The sequence below is a fragment of the Nuphar pumila genome, chromosome 2 (genome assembly GCF_984573655.1).
Source record: "Nuphar pumila chromosome 2, dmNupPumi1.hap1.1, whole genome shotgun sequence".
NCBI classification, from domain to species: Eukaryota; Viridiplantae; Streptophyta; class Magnoliopsida; order Nymphaeales; family Nymphaeaceae; genus Nuphar; species Nuphar pumila.
In genome coordinates this window covers 89,930,292-89,951,498 of record NC_143250.1, presented here as the reverse complement: position 1 = coordinate 89,951,498, position 21,207 = coordinate 89,930,292, and the positions used below count along the sequence as shown (strand labels likewise).

The 21,207-nt window shown below is 37.4% G+C and overlaps 1 protein-coding gene across 1 annotated transcript in view; it reads right to left on the bottom strand.

Annotated features, from left to right (window-relative positions):
* The window catches only part of LOC149846036 (protein OPAQUE1-like), a 65,109-nt gene that overhangs the window by 29,304 nt on the left and 14,598 nt on the right, over positions 1-21,207 (bottom strand). Inside the window, exons 3-18 of the mRNA XM_089996126.1 lie at positions 21,094-21,192; positions 19,068-19,289; positions 18,389-18,528; positions 16,384-16,501; positions 16,111-16,161; positions 15,840-15,926; positions 15,583-15,753; positions 15,144-15,293; positions 11,399-11,590; positions 10,085-10,222; positions 8,529-8,599; positions 8,350-8,449; positions 8,207-8,263; positions 8,076-8,132; positions 7,855-7,935; positions 7,673-7,755 (exon numbers count right to left, since the gene is read on the bottom strand). Coding sequence (XP_089852252.1) covers positions 7,673-7,755; positions 7,855-7,935; positions 8,076-8,132; positions 8,207-8,263; positions 8,350-8,449; positions 8,529-8,599; positions 10,085-10,222; positions 11,399-11,590; positions 15,144-15,293; positions 15,583-15,753; positions 15,840-15,926; positions 16,111-16,161; positions 16,384-16,501; positions 18,389-18,528; positions 19,068-19,289; positions 21,094-21,192 — 1,817 coding nt within the window. The remainder of the gene's footprint in view (positions 1-7,672; positions 7,756-7,854; positions 7,936-8,075; positions 8,133-8,206; positions 8,264-8,349; positions 8,450-8,528; positions 8,600-10,084; positions 10,223-11,398; positions 11,591-15,143; positions 15,294-15,582; positions 15,754-15,839; positions 15,927-16,110; positions 16,162-16,383; positions 16,502-18,388; positions 18,529-19,067; positions 19,290-21,093; positions 21,193-21,207) is intronic.

Sequence of the window (21,207 nt, the reverse complement as noted above, 5' to 3'; positions counted from 1 at the left end):
GGACTCGGTCAACTTTGACCGAGTCCATATTCATCCATTTTTTTAAAAATTGATTTGGATTCGTGTCGGGTCCGGATCCGGACCCGCCCCGGATCCAAAACAGTCGAGGGGTCGGCGCCCGACCCTTAAGAGGCGCATGGGGAGGGGAGGGGCTGCCCCCGAATTCTTTTTCCAGAATTCTAGGGTTTCCTCTCTCATCCGAGCTCCGGCAAGCCACTGGCGACCACCGCTGCCGGCGACCCTCTGTCACCGCCCCTCAAGCCTCCCTTTTCTCTCTTTTTTCCCGACCACGCGACGCCGACAGCCCCTGACGCTCGACTCTCCCTCCCGCTCGTCGTATTCCGACAGCCGACGCCAACAGCCCTTGTGCGCCATCTCCCAACGCCGACGACTCCTCTTTTTCCGACCACCTCTCAGGTAATATCTCTCTCCCCCTCTCGTCTTCTTCTTCTTCTCCCTGTTTGCGCAGAGGAGGGGCCAAGCCCCTCCCTGCCATCCCGTTTTCGCAGGGGAGGGGCTGAGCCCCTCCCTGCTGCCCTGTTTCCATAAGGGAGGGGCTGAATCCCTCCCTGCCTCCCCGTTCCTTCTGTACGCAGGGGAGGGGCCGAGACCTCCCCTCTGCGTCTCTTCCCCCTCTCCTTCATTGCCTGCAAGCAGGGCCTGTCGGCCCTCCTTATTGCAGGATAGGCAGGGGCTCGACCCCTCCTCGTGTTCGGCAATTGTTATATATAGCCGAGTCCCCGTGTCCAAAATTTTTGAAATTGCGCCGCACCCGCACCCATGTAACATAGGTCCACAAGAGGCATCTATTTGTATTTTTTGCTCTTTCATTACATGGTATCAGAGCCTTGGTACTAATTTATTGCTCTTTGTATTTGAATATGTCGTGGTAGATCGTAGGAGCATCGGTCCGTTGTTTCAAGAAGCGTGCCATCAACCAACTTCATATCTTTCTCTTCTCCCTCTTCTTTTCTCTTCTATTCTCTTTTCATCTATGGCCAACAAGGACGTTGTAATCGTTGTTTTCATCAAATTCGATGGGACCAACTACAACATGTGGGCCACCACAGTGAAAAAAGTAATAGTATTAAAAAAATTGTGGCATTTGGTTGATGGTTTCAATCTGAAACCTCAACCTACTCTTACAAAAGTTGTGATGGGAGAAGATGAAACATCGAAAGAAGAGACCCTCAAAGGAAATGAGAAACATAAAGCTCTCTTGGATTACAAAAATAGCTATAAGCACGTAGGTCATGCTAAAGTGCTTTCACTCTTTATGGGAAGAATGTGTGAGAAGCCTTGTGAAAACATCTTGGAATTTGAAAGAGCGAATGAGGCTTAGATTTTTATCAAGCAAACGTATACCCAAAGAGATGTCGCTCACAAATGAAAAATACTTAAGAAGATCCATGTATGCACACAGTGATAAAAGTGTGTGAGTATTATGGATCCTTAAAAGGACTATGAGACCAAATGGCTAAATTAGAACCTATTTGTGACACACCCACTGATGCACGTCTAAGAAAGCAACAAATTCTAAAAGAACAATTTTTTCAATTTATGCAAGGCTAAGATCCAAATTCAAACATGTGAGGGCCACCATTACTCATCGTGAGAAAGATGAGCCTTTACCTCTTCATGAAGTTTTGGCCGAAGTATGTATGGAAGAGACTAGGTTCAAGACCAAAATCGAGTTCAAAGAATCCAAAGATAATGTGATGGCGGTCCAAAGATAATGTATGGAAGAGTTTAGCATATCTAAATTGTCCAATATACCTCATTTGAGGAAATTTTGTAATGAATCCCTAGACATGTTTTGATTACAGATTTTCCCAGGTCTAAGGGCATGAGATAGATGTTTGTTCGGCGATGTTGGTTGCTAAAGGCCTGACACATCATATGGTTTGAGCGCAACAAGCACATATTCATAAACGAGAGCACAAGGGCAGATCAATTAGTGCAGCAGTTGAGATGAGATATTTTCTGTAGGACACACAGGAAATGGCCTGGGCAAGGCCTGCGATGGATTTGGAATAGCAGGACGTATGTCTGATTACTTAACAAGCCACAACCAGTCTATTTTTTATGTTCTCATCCCTTTTTTTTATGATTTATGTGTGGTGATATCTCATCACCACCATTATGTTGTCTTTCTGTTTATCTTCATACAACCGACGATTTGTTGTTGTATTTCGATTGTTTTTAATGAAATATATATTTTCAGTAAAAAAAAGGCGGGGGTGGAGACCCTAATGACAAATGTTCAACTACAAGTTTTTGTGTGTTTATAGGTGATTTGTTTGTGTCTTAAAAATGCAAGAAACAACAACAGGTGTCTCTATCGTCAACGGAAGCTGAGTATCGCACCATGGCCACCACAACATCTGAAATTGTATGGTTGCGAAGATTAATGGAGGACATGGGGATGCATCTGCAATCACCTTCAAGATTGTATTGTGACAACAAAACCACCATCTATATAACCAGCAATCATACATTCCATGAAGGTACCAAGCACATTGAGATGGATTCCCACAATGTTCGTGAAGAATATCTCCAAAACACTATTATCCTGCTATATGTAGCATCGAAATTCAAGCTAGTTGACTTCTTCACAAAAGCACTTTCAACTCCCCGGTTTCACTTCTTACTTAACAAACTTTCGGTGATCACAACGTAAGTTTAAGGAGAGTTAAGTTGTATTATATATATGTATATAATCATTACACAAGTGAGCTCTAAAGAACATATTGCAGACGTGTTACACCAAGAGTCTTGCTCCTTTGCATTTCAACACTTTCCTCGCCAAACTTGGGATGAGTCCGCTTTCATCATCTCAACTTTGAGGGGGAGTGTTAAGAGTTATGTATAATATGTGTATCACCATTAGTGTGCTATCACTCCTCTTGTATATATTTGTATATAGTCTCAGTGTTGTAAGTATTGTACCGTAACGTACGATATGTATTGTTACTTTTGGGTTTTGCGATATGATACATACTCGTATCATGATACAAGTGTATATCACACCCATATCGGGTGTATCGTATGATACAAACCTGTATCATGTTTTATCGTACGATACAGGGTACACCGTCGGTGCACTTTAAAAAAGCCGAAAGTTACTTTTTTCATTTTGGGTTTTAAATACCTTTTGAGGGAAGACTTCTCCATTTGTCTAGAGACCATTAGAAGTGCATTTCCATCATTTTTTTCACCCGAAAAAGTGGGTTAAGGTAAAAAAAAAATGCATTTTCACTATTTTTTCGACTCAAGAAAATAGGTTAAGGTAAAAAATATTTATTATGAATAGAATTACAAAAACTCCGCCTGTGTAGTTATACACTGCCGGTCCCAAGCCCGGATAAAGGAGGAGGGTTGCGGTAGGCCTGTGACAGCCAGCATAAAAACTTTGTCATATCCTATGAAAATGAACCAATATGAAAATTTCGTTGGGGCGTTCCCTACTGAGCGACGCGCTGTACTCTCTAGGCCCGGAGGCAGTGATAAATGTGCAAGGGTTGCTAGGTCGTCGCCCAGAAGCGACGCGTCACACCGGCGCCCGGGTGTGGTGTCAAATAGGCAAGGGTTCCCTCACTTTGTTGGACGGGTGGGGGTAAAGAAGTTAGTCCAAGACCATAAAATTAGGTTAGCCACTTGGAATATAGGGTCTTTAACTGGTAAGTTGGTAGAGTTAGTAGATGTTATGTGTAGGAGAAATATTGATATTTTATGTCTTCAAGAGACCAAATGGGTAGGTGAGAAAGCTAAAGTGATAGAACCTTGGGGATATAAGATTTGGTATACAGGAATAAATAGGAATAGGAATGGAGTAGGGATTGTTATGAGTCGTCAGTTTATAGATAATGTAGTTGAGGTCCGTAGGAAGGGTGATAGAATTTTACTTATTAAATTAGTATTAGGTACGGATATTATTAATATTATTAGTGTTTATGCACCTCAAGTAGGTTTAGATGATTCCATTAAGCATCAATTTTGGGAAGATTTAGATGGAGTAGTACAAGAGACATCTTATGGAGAAAAGCTTTTCATCGGCGGTGACCTTAATGGACATGTAGGCATTAGTAGGGATGGATTTGAGAATATCCATGGAGGCTATGGTATAGGAGAAAGAAATGAAAGTGGAGAAAGGATTTTAGATTTTTGTTTGTCCTATGATATGATCTTAGCAAACACTTGGTTTAGGAAGAGGGAGTCTCACCTAGTAACATTTAAAAGTGGGGTTAATACGAGTCAGATAGATTTTTTCCTACTTAGAAAGAGAGATAGGGGTTGTTGCATCGATTGTAAGGTTATACCAGGAGAAAGTGTAGCTACACAACATAGAGTCTTAATTTTAGATCTTAGAATTAGACAATGCCGCAAAAGGGATAGACATAGGATAGATCCTAGAATTAAGTGGTGGGCACTGAAAGGAGCTAAACAAGGAATGTTTGTAGAGCAGGTAGTTAAGGAAGTTGATTGGTGTCTCGAGGAGGATTCAGAATCAATGTGGAATAAGATAGCGGGTGGTATGAGAAAAGTAGCTAAGGAGGTATTGGGTGAGTCTAAAGGCGGTGTACCACTAGGTAAGGATACATCATGGTGGAACGAGGATGTCAAATTAGCTATTAAAGTTAAAAGAGAGTGTTATAGAAATCTAAGTAAGAGTCGTGATAATGAGAATTTGGAGAAGTATATGATAGCAAAGAAGGAAGCTAAAAAAGTTGTTCGAAACGCGAGGGCTAAGGTATATAAGGAGGTTTATGACAAGTTGGATACCAAAGAAGGCGAAAAGGATATTTATAGGCTTGCAAAGATGAGAGATAGGAAATCGAAGGATTTGGGTATGGTTAGATGTATCAAAGATGAAACGCAAAGGGTTTTAGTCAAAGATGAGGAGATTAAGGAGAGATGGAAAGATTATTTTGATAAGCTATTTAATGATAGTCATGCTCAAGATCTTGGAGACTTCTCCATTCCTTTTCATGAGATAAATCGTGACTTCATGCGCAAGATTCAAAAGAAAGAAATTGCAGAGGCTTTGAAGAAAATGAAGTCAAGAAGGGCAGTTGGCCCAGATGGTATACCTATCGAGGCTTGGAAATGCTTGGGAGAGAAAGGTTTAGAATGGTTGACAAATCTTTTTAACTTGATTTGGCGAACAAATAAGATGCCTAATGAGTGGAGGAAGAGTACTTTGGTGCCTTTATATAAGAATAAGGGTGATATACAAGATTGCACAAACTATCGTGGTATAAAACTCATGAGTCATACTATGAAACTTTGGGAGAGGGTGATTGAGTCTAGGTTGAGGAAGGTTGTCATGATATCGGAGAATCAATTTGGTTTTATGCCTGGAAGATCAACTATGGAAGCTATACATCTTCTTAGACAACTTATTGAAAGATATAGAGAGAGGAACAAAGATTTGCATATGGTTTTTATTGATTTAGAGAAGGCATACGATAGAGTACCTAGGGACGTTCTCTGGTGGACAATGATGAAGAAAGGTGTTTCTCTCAAGTACATTAGTATAATTAAAGATATGTATGAAGGAGTAGTAACCAATGTCCGCACTTGTGGAGGGGTGACAACCAATTTTCCGATAACGGTTGGGTTACATCAAGGATCTGCTTTAAACCCTTTCCTATTTGCGATAGTGATGGATGAGCTTACGAGATCAATTCAAGAAAATGTACCGTGGTGTATGTTGTTTGCTGATGATATTGTTTTGATTGATGAGTCTAGAGCTGGGGTTAATGCTAAGTTAGAATTATGGAGACAGACATTGGAAGCTAGAGGTTTTAAGTTGAGTAAGAGTAAGACTGAATATATGGAATGTCGGTTTAGTAAGCAACGAAGTAGTGATGGGAGTGTAGTGAAGCTTGGTGAGCAAGATATACCGGTGAATGATTATTTCAAATATTTGGGATCCATCATTCAAAAGTATGGAGAAATTGATGGAGATGTAAATCATAGGATAAAGGTTGGGTGGATGAAATGGAAAAGTGCTACTGGAGTGCTGTGCGATCGTAGAATGCCATTGCGGTTGAAGGAAAAGTTTTATAGGACGACTATTAGACCCGCTTTACTATATGGTACGGAATGTTGGGCTGCCAAGAGACATCATATTCAAAAAATGAGTGTAGCTGAGATGCGGATGCTTAGATGGATGTGTGGAAATACAATAAAAGATAAGATTCGGAACGAAGAGATACGTAAGAAGGTAGGTGTTGCACCCATTGAGAATAAGATGCGAGAGAATCGTTTACGGTGGTTTGGACATATTCGGCGAAGGCCTAATGATGCTCCAGTTAGAAGGTTGGAGAAATGGGAAAATATATTAGTTAAAAGAGGTAGGGGTAGGCCTAGGAAGACTTGGATGGAGATGATAGGAAAGGATATGAATGCTTTGAACCTCACCGAGGACATGGCGTTGGATAGAAATGATTGGAGGAAAAGGATTCATGTGGAAGACCCAAAATAAATTTCTTTTTTGGTTCATATCGCTGACCCCAATTGTTTTGGGATGAAGGCGTAGTTGTTGTTGTTGTTGTTGTATGAATAGAATTACAAAGCTACTCTCCAAAAATATTTTGCCTCGAGGGGTGCTGCCCCCTTACACTCCAACAAAGATGGCATAAGATGATCCAACATGGCAATGGCACACTCATGTAATGAGTAAAAACCGATTGAAAATCGAGTGCAACTATTGTCATAATATTTTTGTTTATGTAATATGAAAGTATGAGTCTTGTAGCATGTTCTTAATTGCAAGATATTTAATATTTCACATTGTACCTGTGAGATATGCATAAAATATTATCTATGATTTTATATTAGTTGATGTTTGATGATGTCTTATGTGGCTCATAGAGACATAAATACTTTATATGTGATTTTATGGTTGTATTTTGTGCAATTCATCATGTTTCATGTGATATGATTTTTTTAGAATTTTTGCTAATTTTTTTATTGATTTTTTTTAGATTTTTTGGAATTTTTTTTATTAAAAATTTATGATAAGATACGGTATTACTTTGGGCCCAACCGTACGGGTCACGATATGATACTTACAACCTTACAAAGTATAAAGGTCAGGGCGTATTCCTGTCCTTGTAAAAGTAGTTTTAAGATAAGATTTTGTCTTGTAGTGGAGTAAAAGGGACCGCTCTCCTATAAGGGTGTATTCTTTTCATTTTATGTTGAATGAAGTTTCCTTTTGTGCTTCCTCTCAACTTCTCTCTTCTAGAGTTCACCTTCTTGCTTTGATAAGGCCTTAGTGAAGCAGGTGTGTATATTATTTTATGCCTTGTATACTATAATAGCAAAAGGTACACATCCAACTCTCCAAATTTAATCTGCATGGCATATCAAAACATATTAAGCATCCAATATAGATACGGTGCCCAAATTTCACCATTGCAAACACCTGTGCTAGAATTCTGATTATAGCATCAATCGATGTGCAATTGTTGCATCAGACTTGTCTCTAGGTCTACGTTCTAGCAAACAGCAATTTCAAAGATAACAAGACCCTACCACAGGATTTCACATAGTAAATTTATATATAAACAAAATCACACTATCAAGGACTTCAGAGTTTAAGATGGAAAGAACAGAAAATAGCTATTTTATTTGGTCCATATAGAAATTAAAAGCAACTAACCTTAAATCATCATCCAATAGAAAAGAATTTGTCATGAAATTTGAGGAGTCCTTGCTCACAATATCTCTCATTTGAGTGACGACCTGTTAAAACCAGATGGACAGGAAAAGCAATCGTCTCAATAGGTACACAAAGACAATGATAAGGAAATACAATACACTTAGACTCATACAAACAGATACCTCATTTGACACGCTCTGGGTTCCGTATTTATCATCCCAGTACAAGGTGCATATTCGATAAAGTTGTTGGATGGTCAAGGTCTACTCAAGATTCAAGACAATCAGTCGATTTTATAGGAAAGCACATGAAATAAGACTATATTAGTAAGAAATAACAGAAAATATTTAAAATTGACCAAGAATAATGGAAAAGGAACTTTCAAAGTAGTAATTGTTCATACAGGACAAAGATCCTGTCTGATGTCATATAGTGTCTTTCTCCTCTTCTGATGTATCACCTGCAGTAAAAAAATTCCGAGATTGGTTATGTTTTTCCCGCGATTAATTAATCTAAAAACTTAAGCTTATTTACCAAAAATCCAACAGCTTGTCTGATATATTTAAGTTCATGCCAAGAGGTCCCGGCATACTGCAGTCAAATACAAGACAGTAAAAGATATGGTTAGCTGCAAACAACACTCGAGTACAAATCAGTAAATCGAGTCCTTCGCATACTTCCTCTGTTGCATCAGAAATCCAGCACTCCAGTTCTGCAAGTCCAGCTTTTACATATTCCCCATTCGAGAATGTGCAGCATTCACGCCGCAACAGGAGGCTGTTCCCAATGACAAACACAATGTAACAATCGTTGTTTGAATTTCTGTAACACGATCTTTAAGTTTTGAGGACCTTACCTGTTAAAAAGCTGTATATTGATGAACGAGAAGACTTGAGTGATCAGTTTGCATATCAAAAATGGGGGCACCTGGTAACATCAAATTAATGATTGATGTAGAGAAAAGCATTAAATAATGCATGAAACAGATTGTAGATATAGACAACATATAGTTGCTTGGGACACTTGATTAAACAGTTACAAAGATGAAACCTCTTTGGTCTGAGCAATTCAATTTACTGAGACATCATAGATGCACTTAAAATGATAGATCCAATGAAGGCACAAGAAAAAAGTGAAAAAGCAAAAAGATGCAACACCACTTCAAGTTTACGTTTTTTGGATATGTATTTATATCTAATAATGTGTATTTCACCTACACTATTAGAGGTTTTTCTCGAATTCCCTCCTGCAACATACACACACGCACATCCATCCATCAATAATTACGTTATATGGTGTGCCCTTAACAATGTGATGCAATTACTACATTATCTGAATTGTCATTAAAAATTTTGCCATACCATTTTAGCTAAGGAAACAATTTTCTTAATAACATAGATTACCTAGAATCTATGGTCACTTTGGGGGATTGTCTAATTAAAATAATAACTAAAACAAAAAAATGCAATGTAACATCCAGGGATTTCTTATACATGCACACAAAGACACACATATAAAGTACAAATAAGTACTATATGTATTAAGAAAATTATAAATTTACACAAACTTTATTCGCTTACCATCACTACAATAACAGACAAGAACTAAAAAATGAAACTTTTTCATATACTTCATGTGAATGAGTGCACAATAGGACTACTTTAATAAAACAATAACACCATAAAATAAAGGGCACTTTTGCAACAACCTATGACAGTGGGATTTTCTCGACCTATCACAACCACACAACTTTCACAGAGCAACACAAACATGTGAAAGTTAAATCATAAGCTGAGGAATCACAGTTATCATTTTATACACCTTTTAACCGATGAAAGTTAATCACAAACGTGAACCTGTGACCATTAAATCATAGCAGTCACCGAAACAAAAGTACGCTAACTCCCTAAGTGTTTAAATGCACATAAGCTTTATGGTTTACAAGGGAATTTCAATAAATAAAGCAAGATAAGGTGGTTACATTCAAATATAACATCTACCATATTAGATTCTTTTTAAATTTTAAACAATGTAAAAAAAAGGCATAAATTTTACAAAAAACAAGAAATTAAAATTTCTAATAACATGTGTCCCAACTTTTTGCTGCAGAGAAAAACATCTTTTATCTAAAGAAAACATGTGGGAGATGCATGGGAAACATGTTTCCCTTGAAAAGTGGACAGGTTTCCCATGTCACAAACATTTTCCTCACATGTTTTTAAAAAACTGGCATACATGATTTTGAAATGGTTTTTCTACATGTAAGTGGAGTTTCCAGTAATCATAGAAACATACATCAAGTATGTGGCGTTCCCAAGAAAACAACTCAGTTTATAAGTTACCACTAATCTATGCAAGGACCTTCATTAAGAAGATGATAACTCAAAAAACCATAAAGATGAGTACACTCACACAGTTTTCAAACAAACGCTTCATTAGTGAATCTAAAAATTTGATGATATTGTCCCAGTGGCTGCTGAGGGACAGCTGAACAGAGCCAAAAGATGATCTTGATGTCTTGCCAGCCGGTATCTTCGCAATTTTGGGTGCCTTCCAGATAAAGAGAACTGTAAGAAGGCAGTTGAGCTTCACATCCAAATAAACCAAATATCCTTTAACAATTGCAGCAGAATTACAAGGCAGTGGGAAGTAGGAGCGTTAAAAGCCCACATCATTCTTGTGGTTCAACATGCTTATGGAGAAGTATAGCATCAGCTATAGAAAACCACAGTATAAAGACATATTTTAGCCCCAAGTGTTTCAATATTAATTCATGAGCAATTTTAAATTGACAACAATTTCCTGAACGCTAGACAGAAATTTTCTAAAATTCTAGAGAATTTTTTTATTACCATAGGAATTCACTTGATATCACTAGACTAGGTATGACTCTATTGCTATTTGATATTTGCTTCTCTTGCCATCCAGAATATCAAAAAAATGAGCTGGTATAATTATACTTGAATATTTGGAATTCATAGCGATAAATTTCTTTGAAGAATCGCTTTACTTTACAAATTTACAACAAGTAGATTTTCAATTAATCAAAGTTTGTAAATGGAAGTTAATGAAGCTGCAAAAAAGTTCTATGATCTGAATTTTTTTAGACCACAGTACCAAAAGCGAAAGTTTTAAAATGATAAACAAAATCAGAAGCACACATAAACAGAAATACGGCATGAATCATAAAAGGAAAATCCACCTCTAAAGCCCAACAAAAGCCATTTTTAAATAAGAAAACTTAGGGGCATTTGCATCATGTGGGACTCACTTGCACAGAAACTTAAGGACAGAAGAAAGAAGAGAAAAAGGAAAAGCACATGCACAGATATGCAGGTGCAAATTTACCAAGAACCTGCACTAGCATAAAACCATGAACAAAAAGAAAAATTTGTGTGTAATGAAGCAAAGCCATTCTCATGGCCAATATAAATATCTGTAGTTTCGAGTCACTTCTCTGGGATTTAAAACCAACAAATGGTCATAATAATCCAGTTTTAAAAATTAGGCCATTATACTCAACCTTAATTACGGCTAGTAGTTCAATTCAACAATTAAGAAAGAAAAGTGAATCACAAGTCAAAATAACATTTCCACAGGGGTGAATAATAAGTTAACTCAGTCATTAATGAAGTAAAGAAGGCAAAACAATAAACGTCAATTATATTAGAAAGCTCATAACATCAGAAGCATGATTAGGGGAATCAACAAATAACAAGTAACTACCTGAATGCAGAGACTTAACATTGGCAGTATCTCCTTCTTCACATTATCACGAATCAATCCAAAAATCTTCTCTAAGCAAGCAGTAAGTTGTTGCTTAAAGAGTATAGCAGGGTACCGAGCCTCTAAGTGTAATGCACCATCACCAGTTCCGTTGAGTAGCAAAGAGTTAACATTTGAAGTAGATTTGAAGCTCTGACAAATTGGAAAAAGAACCATTTTAGTAAATTACGGCAGACTAACTTATCAAGAAAACAAGAGCACAAGAATCAGAAGTGATCCAGTAGAAATAAGCCTATGACCAAAGATGTAGAACTTAGATAACAAGAAATAACCCAGAGACCAAAGCACATTTTAGGACCAATGCGTATCATGATTGGTACAGGCAGCTAAACACCAGGATGCAGTAAAACACAGGAGAACCCATCATGAATATTAACACATAAAATTCAATGATATGACAAGCAACCTAATATGCAGACGTTCAAAAATCCAAATTTTGAAAAAAAATGGGCACACCCAATACCAAATAGTCCGGGCATTTTCTGATCAAAAGGATAAAACATGACCAAACAAAAGAAACTGTGCATCACTATGTAGGTCAAGAAAGCCATTAGATTGGATAAGACAAAGTTTTATTAAACCATTCATATCAAAATTCACATCAGAGTTGCTTCAACACTAGAACCAGGTCTTTAACCAGCTTGCACATCATGTCACCATGTGCTGATAGACCTTGTATCTAGAGTAAGAACATGCAACTTTTATACCCTTAATCATAGTCACCTATATAGTTCAAGGAAATTTCTCGCTGAGGGTTTTTCTGGGAGAGATTTTCAATATGTGATTTTCTCCTGAAAATCATGGGAAAATCTTGGGAGTTCTAAAAAATAAAAAATATAAAAAGCATAATAATAAAGAAAAGAAAATAATAGATTTTGTATCATTTTCTTGCAGAAATATTATCAGTTTACCTAAAATTGCAGATAATATCGCAATATTTTCAAAATATTGGTGATATCGATGACTATGCTCTTACTAATAAGAATCAGTATGCAGGCATCAAGATAACCAGGGTTTCATAACATGTTCTACATAATGGCATTGAATAGCCACCCTACATTATTCAAGAACCCGAGATAGTTCAAATACTGGGAGCTCTATTGCTCATCATGGTATCAGCACAATGAGTGACGGAAGAAGCCATGACTCCATATTTACTCATTTGTCAATAATGTCCAAATCCTCTTCGGTTCTTTTCCTATAGAACATTACACTGATGATACACAACCAATATGCTTCGCATCAATCACCAATTATCTTCTTCTTTCCTTCCTGCATAACCGGTTCCATTAATCATTTATTTGTTTTATAATTTATTAAAATCTAAAGTCTTCCATCAAAAATCAAATCCTAGTAGAGAAAATATTCATTTTGTTTCTGATAAGCAGGCTTTCATGTCACAATTTCAGGCACAATGAAGAGCTAATACGAGTATTATCTATGCTGCAAAAGGCAAGGACTTAGGTAACAGTTGCCTCTAAGCGTGTGTGGGCTAGGCAACAGCAAGAAAAGGCTGGAGCCACAGAATTCACTGGACCAGCTAGAAAACAGTAAAGTAGTGTGGCAGACAGGATTGCTGGTCATTGGTGACCCTGTTTGCAGATATCACAGCAACTTTGTAACTTAGTTCAACATGTCTGGGAATTTATCACCAATGGGTGTGTTCGCTTGTACGCAAGCATGCACACACATGGATATTTTCAAAAAGTCCAGCATACTAGTGTTAACATTGGTATTTCACAATGCAGGTGTTGGGTGGTAAATAATGTACAGATATATAATATATATATATATATATATATATACAAAAATTGGTAGCTGCTCATTCATTAGGTGCTTAAACGGAGCTCACTCACGCTGAGCGTCAGCATCAATTTCCGCAAACGACCTTTACTGGCGCACTAAAAGTGCCAGTAAAGTCCCGGGTGTGCCGCTAAAGGTCCCAGACCTTTACTGGTGCGCACATTTAGTGTGCCAGTAAAGTTAGTCATGCAGAAATTAACGCTGAGCTTCCATCGCACTGAGCGAGTGACCTCCGTTTGAGCACCTAACGAGTGAACAGCTACGTATCACTCTCTCTCTCTCTCTCTCTCTCTATATATATATATATATATATGAGAAATGGATAGGTGCTTAATGATACGTGCTTAATGGGTTTTTCTGCTCTTCCAGTGTTTTTTTCGCAGTTTCGACCCCATAAGTGTTGAGCATGGTCGATTTAGGAGGAATCCACACCTGGATCATGTGTTTTCGATGAAAAAATGATATTTGGAGCCTCAAAAATTTACAAAGATTTTGGACCGTTGATTTTTCGAACCTTATAAAAACCCACCCATGTGTCAAAATCGAACACTTCAAGAGTTGATCCCTATAAAATCAAGTACATAGATCACATCTGTGAGGTCAGAATTTAAAAATAAAATGAAAAAAACCTGAAAACCTCATTAAGCATGTATCATTAAGCACCTACCCATTACTCATATATATATATATATATATATATATATATATATATATATATATATATATATATATATATATATATATATATATATATATATATATATATATATATATATATATATATATAGTGATTATAGTGCAGAAACACACGTGCACATGCATGCGTAGCTGTGAAACCTTTCTTGAAAAACACATGTCAGCCATACTGTACCTCTCTCTCTCATATCTAAAAACATAAACTTTCAAGGTTACGTTAACTCACAAGATTGTATGACTAAAAGACAAGAACAGAATAAGAGTTGGCTAACTCTCAGATCTTTTAAGCTGCCAAATTTCTAAAAGCTACAGTTTCAATATTCTCCAAGTGATTGAGGAACCAAACTAACACCTAAAACATTGCCACATAACAAAAACACAATAGGGGTTGCAGACAAACTAGGTAAACTAATCAGCCAACTAGTTGAAGAAAATGATTCAACTGACTAGCCCCCACTTGTGGCTCTGTCACAGGAATACCCCAACTTACTCCTGTGCCAACATTCATGTGCTATTCTTCGTGGAAATTACACAATAATCATGCATTTTGTTTCCTTTAGCCATGCCTTTCCCCTCTAAAGTATGAATTAACTCAATGAACACCATTTTTTTAGGATATGGGTTAATCAGAGCTGAAACTAGTAAACCTAATTTAGAAGGATATCAAAACTCTGAGTAGTTAAAGTGTCTCTTCATTTCACTAAATAAGGTCGAATATGAGCCTATTTGTTAAAAAATGTCTCACGAAATTGGCTTGAAAATCAGAACAAACAGAAATCACCTTAGATCACTTTCAACTTTCAATGAATAATGGGTCAAAATGATTCAGGCTGTGCCATATGAACGAACAAAAGCAGGGTGGTGAACCCAAGTCAAATCAAGCCCAAAGCGACCAAAGACAAGGATTTACTCTAATTGGGATACAGTCTCTGGATTACCAGTTGATCAACTACATACCACATCCTACCCTACATTGGAAAGATGAGCAAGTTACGTGCAATTTGAATCCTACACATTATTTTAACATGCAATAGGAATGTTAAAATGATTAATATAGCACATCCAAACAGACACCAAGTAGTCCCAAGTATTCAGACAATTATTATAAGCTACCTGAGCATTGTATGAATCTGAAATGAACAGAATGGAAAAAGGAAAGGAAAAAGAGAATAGAAGATAAACTCACTTGGGCCATCCTTCCAATCAGTCCTGTCGAACCTGTTAAACGCCGCTGAGTTGTAAGAAAGCCACTTGTCCTCAAGTTCTTTTGCAAGAGGCATAACAGAGTTGAAGCATTAGACAGCCAGTAGGGAAGGATTTTCTCCTCATCTCCTACCTTGAAAAAATTGAGTTAATAATTTACTCGATCAATGATAGCCAAGTATATATGTTTCAAATGATGTGGATGCAAATGTGTAGTTTTATAGAATGATTACTGATATTTGAGAATTACATGTGACAACAACAAATACCACAATTAAGGCAACTGGGTTAAGAAACTGCCATGTTACCGAAAATATCATAAACAGAATCCTCAAACGAATAACCACATTTTGCACTACAAATCCAAAACACCAAAGATACAAAGCTGGACAAAGTTGACAGAGCCAGAACAAGTATACCACCTCAAGGACATCATTTATGGCTTCAATTATGTGGTCAAAAATAACAGTCCTTTCTGCCGCAAAGGTATGCCATCGTAGAAGGCATTTGAAAATGATGCAGGCAGCCACTGGTTTGCCATTTAGAAACCCCAAATCCTCTTTAACACACCTCAGAACTAACTCATCATTTTCCTGAAAGGGCTATGCAACTCAGATATGAACAGTATGCTTAAAAAATGCTATCAATCTTTGATACATTTGAAAAGAAAAACAGGCACCTGATGCCTCTCACTAGCCACTTTTGACCGTCGGTCTGATGGAGTAAGTGGAACAGCTTTGATCATTCGAGAAGGAGTAGGCGATTCCTGCAACAATGGTCAATGAAAAGCGATGACCATACCTACAAAACCTTACAAAAGATATCATGCAGCACAGATGAGGCAATCTACGAACAAACAGTTCAGTCAATGATGATAAACAATGAAAATTAATGAAGGATATGTCACAAAAGACATGAAATGAATATACAGCAGAGTCAAGACAACTTACAAACAATTCTTTCCGATCAACAATTGGAAGTTCTTGCTTCCCAGGGTACCTCTGGTTCATTACAACAATGCACAACGTAAATGATACACCAAAAAATAATCTTTCTAAATTATGGTCGACGAAGTACAAATAAGCTGCAAAGCTTAAGTAATGGGAAAAAGCCACTGTAGACTGGTCTTCACCTACTTGGAATAAGAAATAAGCCTGATGACAGGGCAGGCACATGCCCACAGTTAAACAAATGCACAAAAGATTTTAAGTTTGAAGGATAACCTCAGCAAAAGATTTAGTAGTTCCAAGAGTAGCATGTTTGGTCGTGGGAAAAATGCTGAACGCTTTTCGACGTAGGATACGGTTCTCATCCTCCAGGTTTGAGAGCTTCTCCTCAAGACTGAATTTCATTAAGGAAGAAGAAGGGGGGCCAAGGACGAGATATATGAAACATAAAAAAATATTAGTTCTCGAAAATGACAACCAGCATTGAGCATGACAACCTTTAACTCCCATAGTAGAATCACAGAATAAGTTTCACAAAAAATAACTTTTTTTTCCAATTAATATTGCATTCTGGAAATAAGTTTGTGGGTTTGTTAAAGTGTCCATCAACAATCAAGTCAGTTGTCTAAAACGACTATTTTCTAGGTGGCTTAGTCAGATAAGGTTTATGTCACGGACATGAACATGGAAGATGACAAAGGTAAAGACAGCATGGCGAGGACTACTGTACAGCTGGAAGGTGGCAAAGAAACATACAGTGCCCAATGCAATAAAACAAACAAAAGATATTAAAAACAAAAACATGGACAGTTCATAAAATATAGATTGACACTTTTCCACCCTGAAAGCATAAGTTTATGATGAACAACCTAACATATTTTGATTACGGGTGGACAAAAAGCTCAACCCATCTCTTTCTTCCCAACTCATAGAGGCGCTGAATAGCGGAAGCTCAGCCGCCATAAAAACACTTTTAAATTTGTATCAAATATATAAAACATGTAATATGTCATATATGTATGGTTATAATCATACAAAGTCGTGATAGTGCAACTATTAGGTGGTTTCCATGTCATTTAAAGGGGATGGCTCAAATCCCACCATCTTCACTTTAAATAAAAAGTTATGCATTCTTCTTGATCAACATGCAGATGGAGCTTAGCCAAGCCAAGTGCAAGCTTCCAGCTCAAGTTTTGTTTGAACTTGAGCCTGTTAATTTTACTGTTAAGCCAAAGCTCAAACAAGCCAGACTCAGCTGGAGTTGGGTCAAGTGCAGCCTTAATTGCGATAAACAAAAGCTTAAAATGATAGACTGTGCATGCTTACTATATGCTTGGGTATGGGGCTATGTCCACCAGAAAGATTTGAGAAGAATATACTGGGTAGACCTACACCTGGTGTTATCACCGCATGAGAGATTTGAAAAGAAACAATACATGTGGACATGGCCACTGGGTTTGCATGTTGTACATGTCATGAGTCGTGAAGGCCAAAAGCCCTGGTTTTGTGGCATAGGTTCATTTAAGCTAAAAATGTCTCAGGTTTGCTTCAAATGCCATGGTGTGGGTAGTGGATTTCAGTGCAAAGTAAAGGAGCCACACTCGATGCCAATGCATGTCCACCAAGTGTCCTACCTCAAATAAGAGTTTGGAACACTGAACAAAATATGTACAACAAAAGCATGAAAAAAATGATCTATATGATACAGAATTAATTTTACAATATGGTTAAGTGTCGTTACTATGTGTAGCACGCTTTGAAACTTGTTGGACTGGGTAATTCTAGAGCAACCGAGAGAGAGAGTTCAAAATGACCTAAATAAAAGAAGATATCTTCAAATTGCAAAAGCCACTATTGCTATCCATGTGAGGTATACAGTGATTTGAGGCTAGAATAATTGCGGTAAGGTGCTTGAAACCATAAGTTAGTCATCATGGTTACCTTTTGGCTAGATTTGAACCAATTAATGAATGAGGATGCATCTGCAGCCTGCACTGCACAACCATTTTCTCTACTTCATTAAATGATATAAATTCCATCAAAATCTTCAAGAGGTATGTGATTTTAAATTGACATTTTATCTAACATTCTTAGGGTTCCCTAGTATTAGTATCATAGATTTTCTATATCCTTGAACAGAATGTTTTCTTCATTTAGTTTATGTTACATTCTTACAGGCACCAAAATCCATGCAAGTTGAACAGAAAGGTGCAGCATCAAAGTTAAACAGTATCGTTCACCACAATCATCAAGTTTGAATGTTCAAATAACAAAGTACAACCTTTGCATATTCTGTTGAAGTTGCAAACACTTTGTCTCAGATTCACGCAATTTCTGCTCGTTTCCATCACTATTCTTTTGGGCCAGAACAAGCTCATGCTCCAGCACCACATTTTTATTGCGCAAAGACTCAACCAAACCCTGCAAGGAGGCAGAGGGGCAAGGGGGGAACATGAATTCCAAGGAGAGAAAAATCTGACGTCATGAAACAAAGCTAAAAGCACATACACACCATAACATGAAAACAACTATATCTTTAAGAACAGTTTACACGTGTTACTCTCCAGAATACCAGAATATATTGTGTACAAGTACAACCACACCCCAATGATGAGACAGGACACCAACATACTGCAAGTTAAAGCTAGTAATACCTAACATCACCTATTGCTTGGAGAAGTGTAATAATTATAGTTGGCTAACATGCTATTCAAGAAATGCATAGCTATTCAAACTACCAGAATCAAAAGCAACAATAATGAGATAGCTGGATGGCAAAGTCACACCATTATAACCGAGGGGTCTCAGGTTCAAAACTGTGGTTATGTGTGTGTGTGTGTGTGTGTGTGTGTGTGTGTGTGTGTGTGTGTGAGAGAGAGAGAGAGAGAGAGAGAGAGAGAGAGAGAGAGAGAGAGAGAGAGAGAGAGAATTAATGATAAGATACCTGATTGAAACCATACCTTCAATAATACATTCTCTTTCTGTTCTTCTGCCATGCAAACAAGTTTACCATCCAAAGATTCCTTCTCTTTTGTAGCACATTCTAGCTCTCTCTGAAGCACAATATTTTTGTTACACTCTTCAGCGAAATTTAGTTTAGCAGAATCCAGTTCATCTTTCAATTCAAGCAAGGCATTCTGAAGCTTTGTCATTTCTACTTCCCTTGCCTCTTCAATCGACACCTATGTTGGAAACATGCTTAAAGACATCAGAACTATTTGTTACTTTAATGACTATGAAACAACTAAGCACATCTGCAACGCAAAGAAATCTGACATCTTCATGCAAGTCACTGGGACGACAAAGAGGCCCATTACAAATATATGCTTGATTACTTTTTTTGCAAGACGAAAAAACCTAGATAACAGAAAGGTGCAGCATTAAATTGGATTAGGCCCATGTCACACAGGTACAGGTGAGAGTATGTTAGAAAATTCTAGAAGTATGGGCACAGGTTGTATATACAATTATACATACATATAGACAAAAGGAATATATCTGCTATAATTGTTTGCATGTAGAATCTGGTTGGCATCTCTAGATGCAAATCATTTGGAGCTGACATCGTAGATATGTTCACCAATATTCATTGTCAGCAGTCAATTCCTGGATCGTGTTTTTTCGACAAAAAAACATGTTTTTATGAGTCAAGAAATTTTGCAGCATTTATGACCATAGATTTTTTTATCGCCAGCAAAACCCACTCACATGTTGGAATGTGTTTAACATGGTTTTTTAAATCTACATAAATCAATTGGTACCACCATAAGTTGTAGTTTGATACCAAAATAGAGGCACCCATACAAATAAATACAGAAATAAATAAACACACACACATACAAGAGTGGATAAAAACAATAATTATGCACATTAAAAATGGATCCAAATGGCCCCTCATGTTTGACCAAAATGGGCCTCGACAGGTCCAGACCCAAAGCTGGTCTGACCTGTACCAGAATACCTGTATCATACCTTGTTGACACACGAACCTGAGCCCTCTCGATAAGTACCCATATTATTGCACTGGGCAAATTACACATGTAGACAGACAAAAAGTGAATGATAGGATAACCGAAAAGCATCACAACTTATCATGCCCGAGCTAAAATTCAACTAAGGCTGCACAAAGAACCAAGCTAGATCCGGCGCAGCTCAAACTCATCCAACTAAATACATGAGCCAAGCTTGACCACTTGAATACAGGGAATCAAGATTTTCAGTAGCAAGAATCATGAGTTCTAAATACTTCCTACTTGTTTTAGGAACAAGTTATCTCCTGCTTCTGTATGGAGCTTCATAAGCAGCATTCCAACAAAGTAAGGCAATATTAGCACATACTAACTATAATAACATAGCAGCTATAGCACACTAATTCACAGAGGAAGAAGCAATGTAAATTTTTGCATATTTTTATATAGTTGCAACTACTTTAGATTGAAGCTACTTCTGAAAACTTGATAATCATGCTTTTAGAGAAAGAAAAAGAAAAACAACAGAATGAATGCAACAGAAAAGTCAAAACACTATTTTCATGAAATGAACAGAATACTGCAATCTAGGGATGTCATGGGTTGGGTGCAACCCGACACCTGACCCGAATCTGAGTCCATTAAGCAGGTTTGGTAGCCAAATCTTGTTCCAATTAATAAATGGATCTGTGTTTGGTATTCATCTTTGCATTCAAACCCGAATCCGACTAAAAATCTGACTCGGTTCAGTGTAAATACCGGGTTTAAAACTGGTCGGATCCGGGTTTGGTTTTATCTTTTTCATCTAAATCTGAATCCAAATCCAATTAGGCCAAACCCGATTAAGTCGGACTTGGTAAAGCCTAGATCCGACCCGTTCACATCCCTACTGTAATCACACAAACTATGATAGCATGAGGGCACAAGTTTGAGTTATGAACATCACAAAAGTTCACACAATATGTTCCTAATCATAAAAAAGTCGCAAAGTAAAATCACGTAGAAATAAGATACACACTCGCAATCTTTTCTCTAATTGAAGACGCCAAGTTAGGTCTTCCAATTGCTGCTGTAGCTTAGTTTTTGCTTCACGCAAAGCATCAGCTTCATTTGCTTCCTGTAAAATGTAACT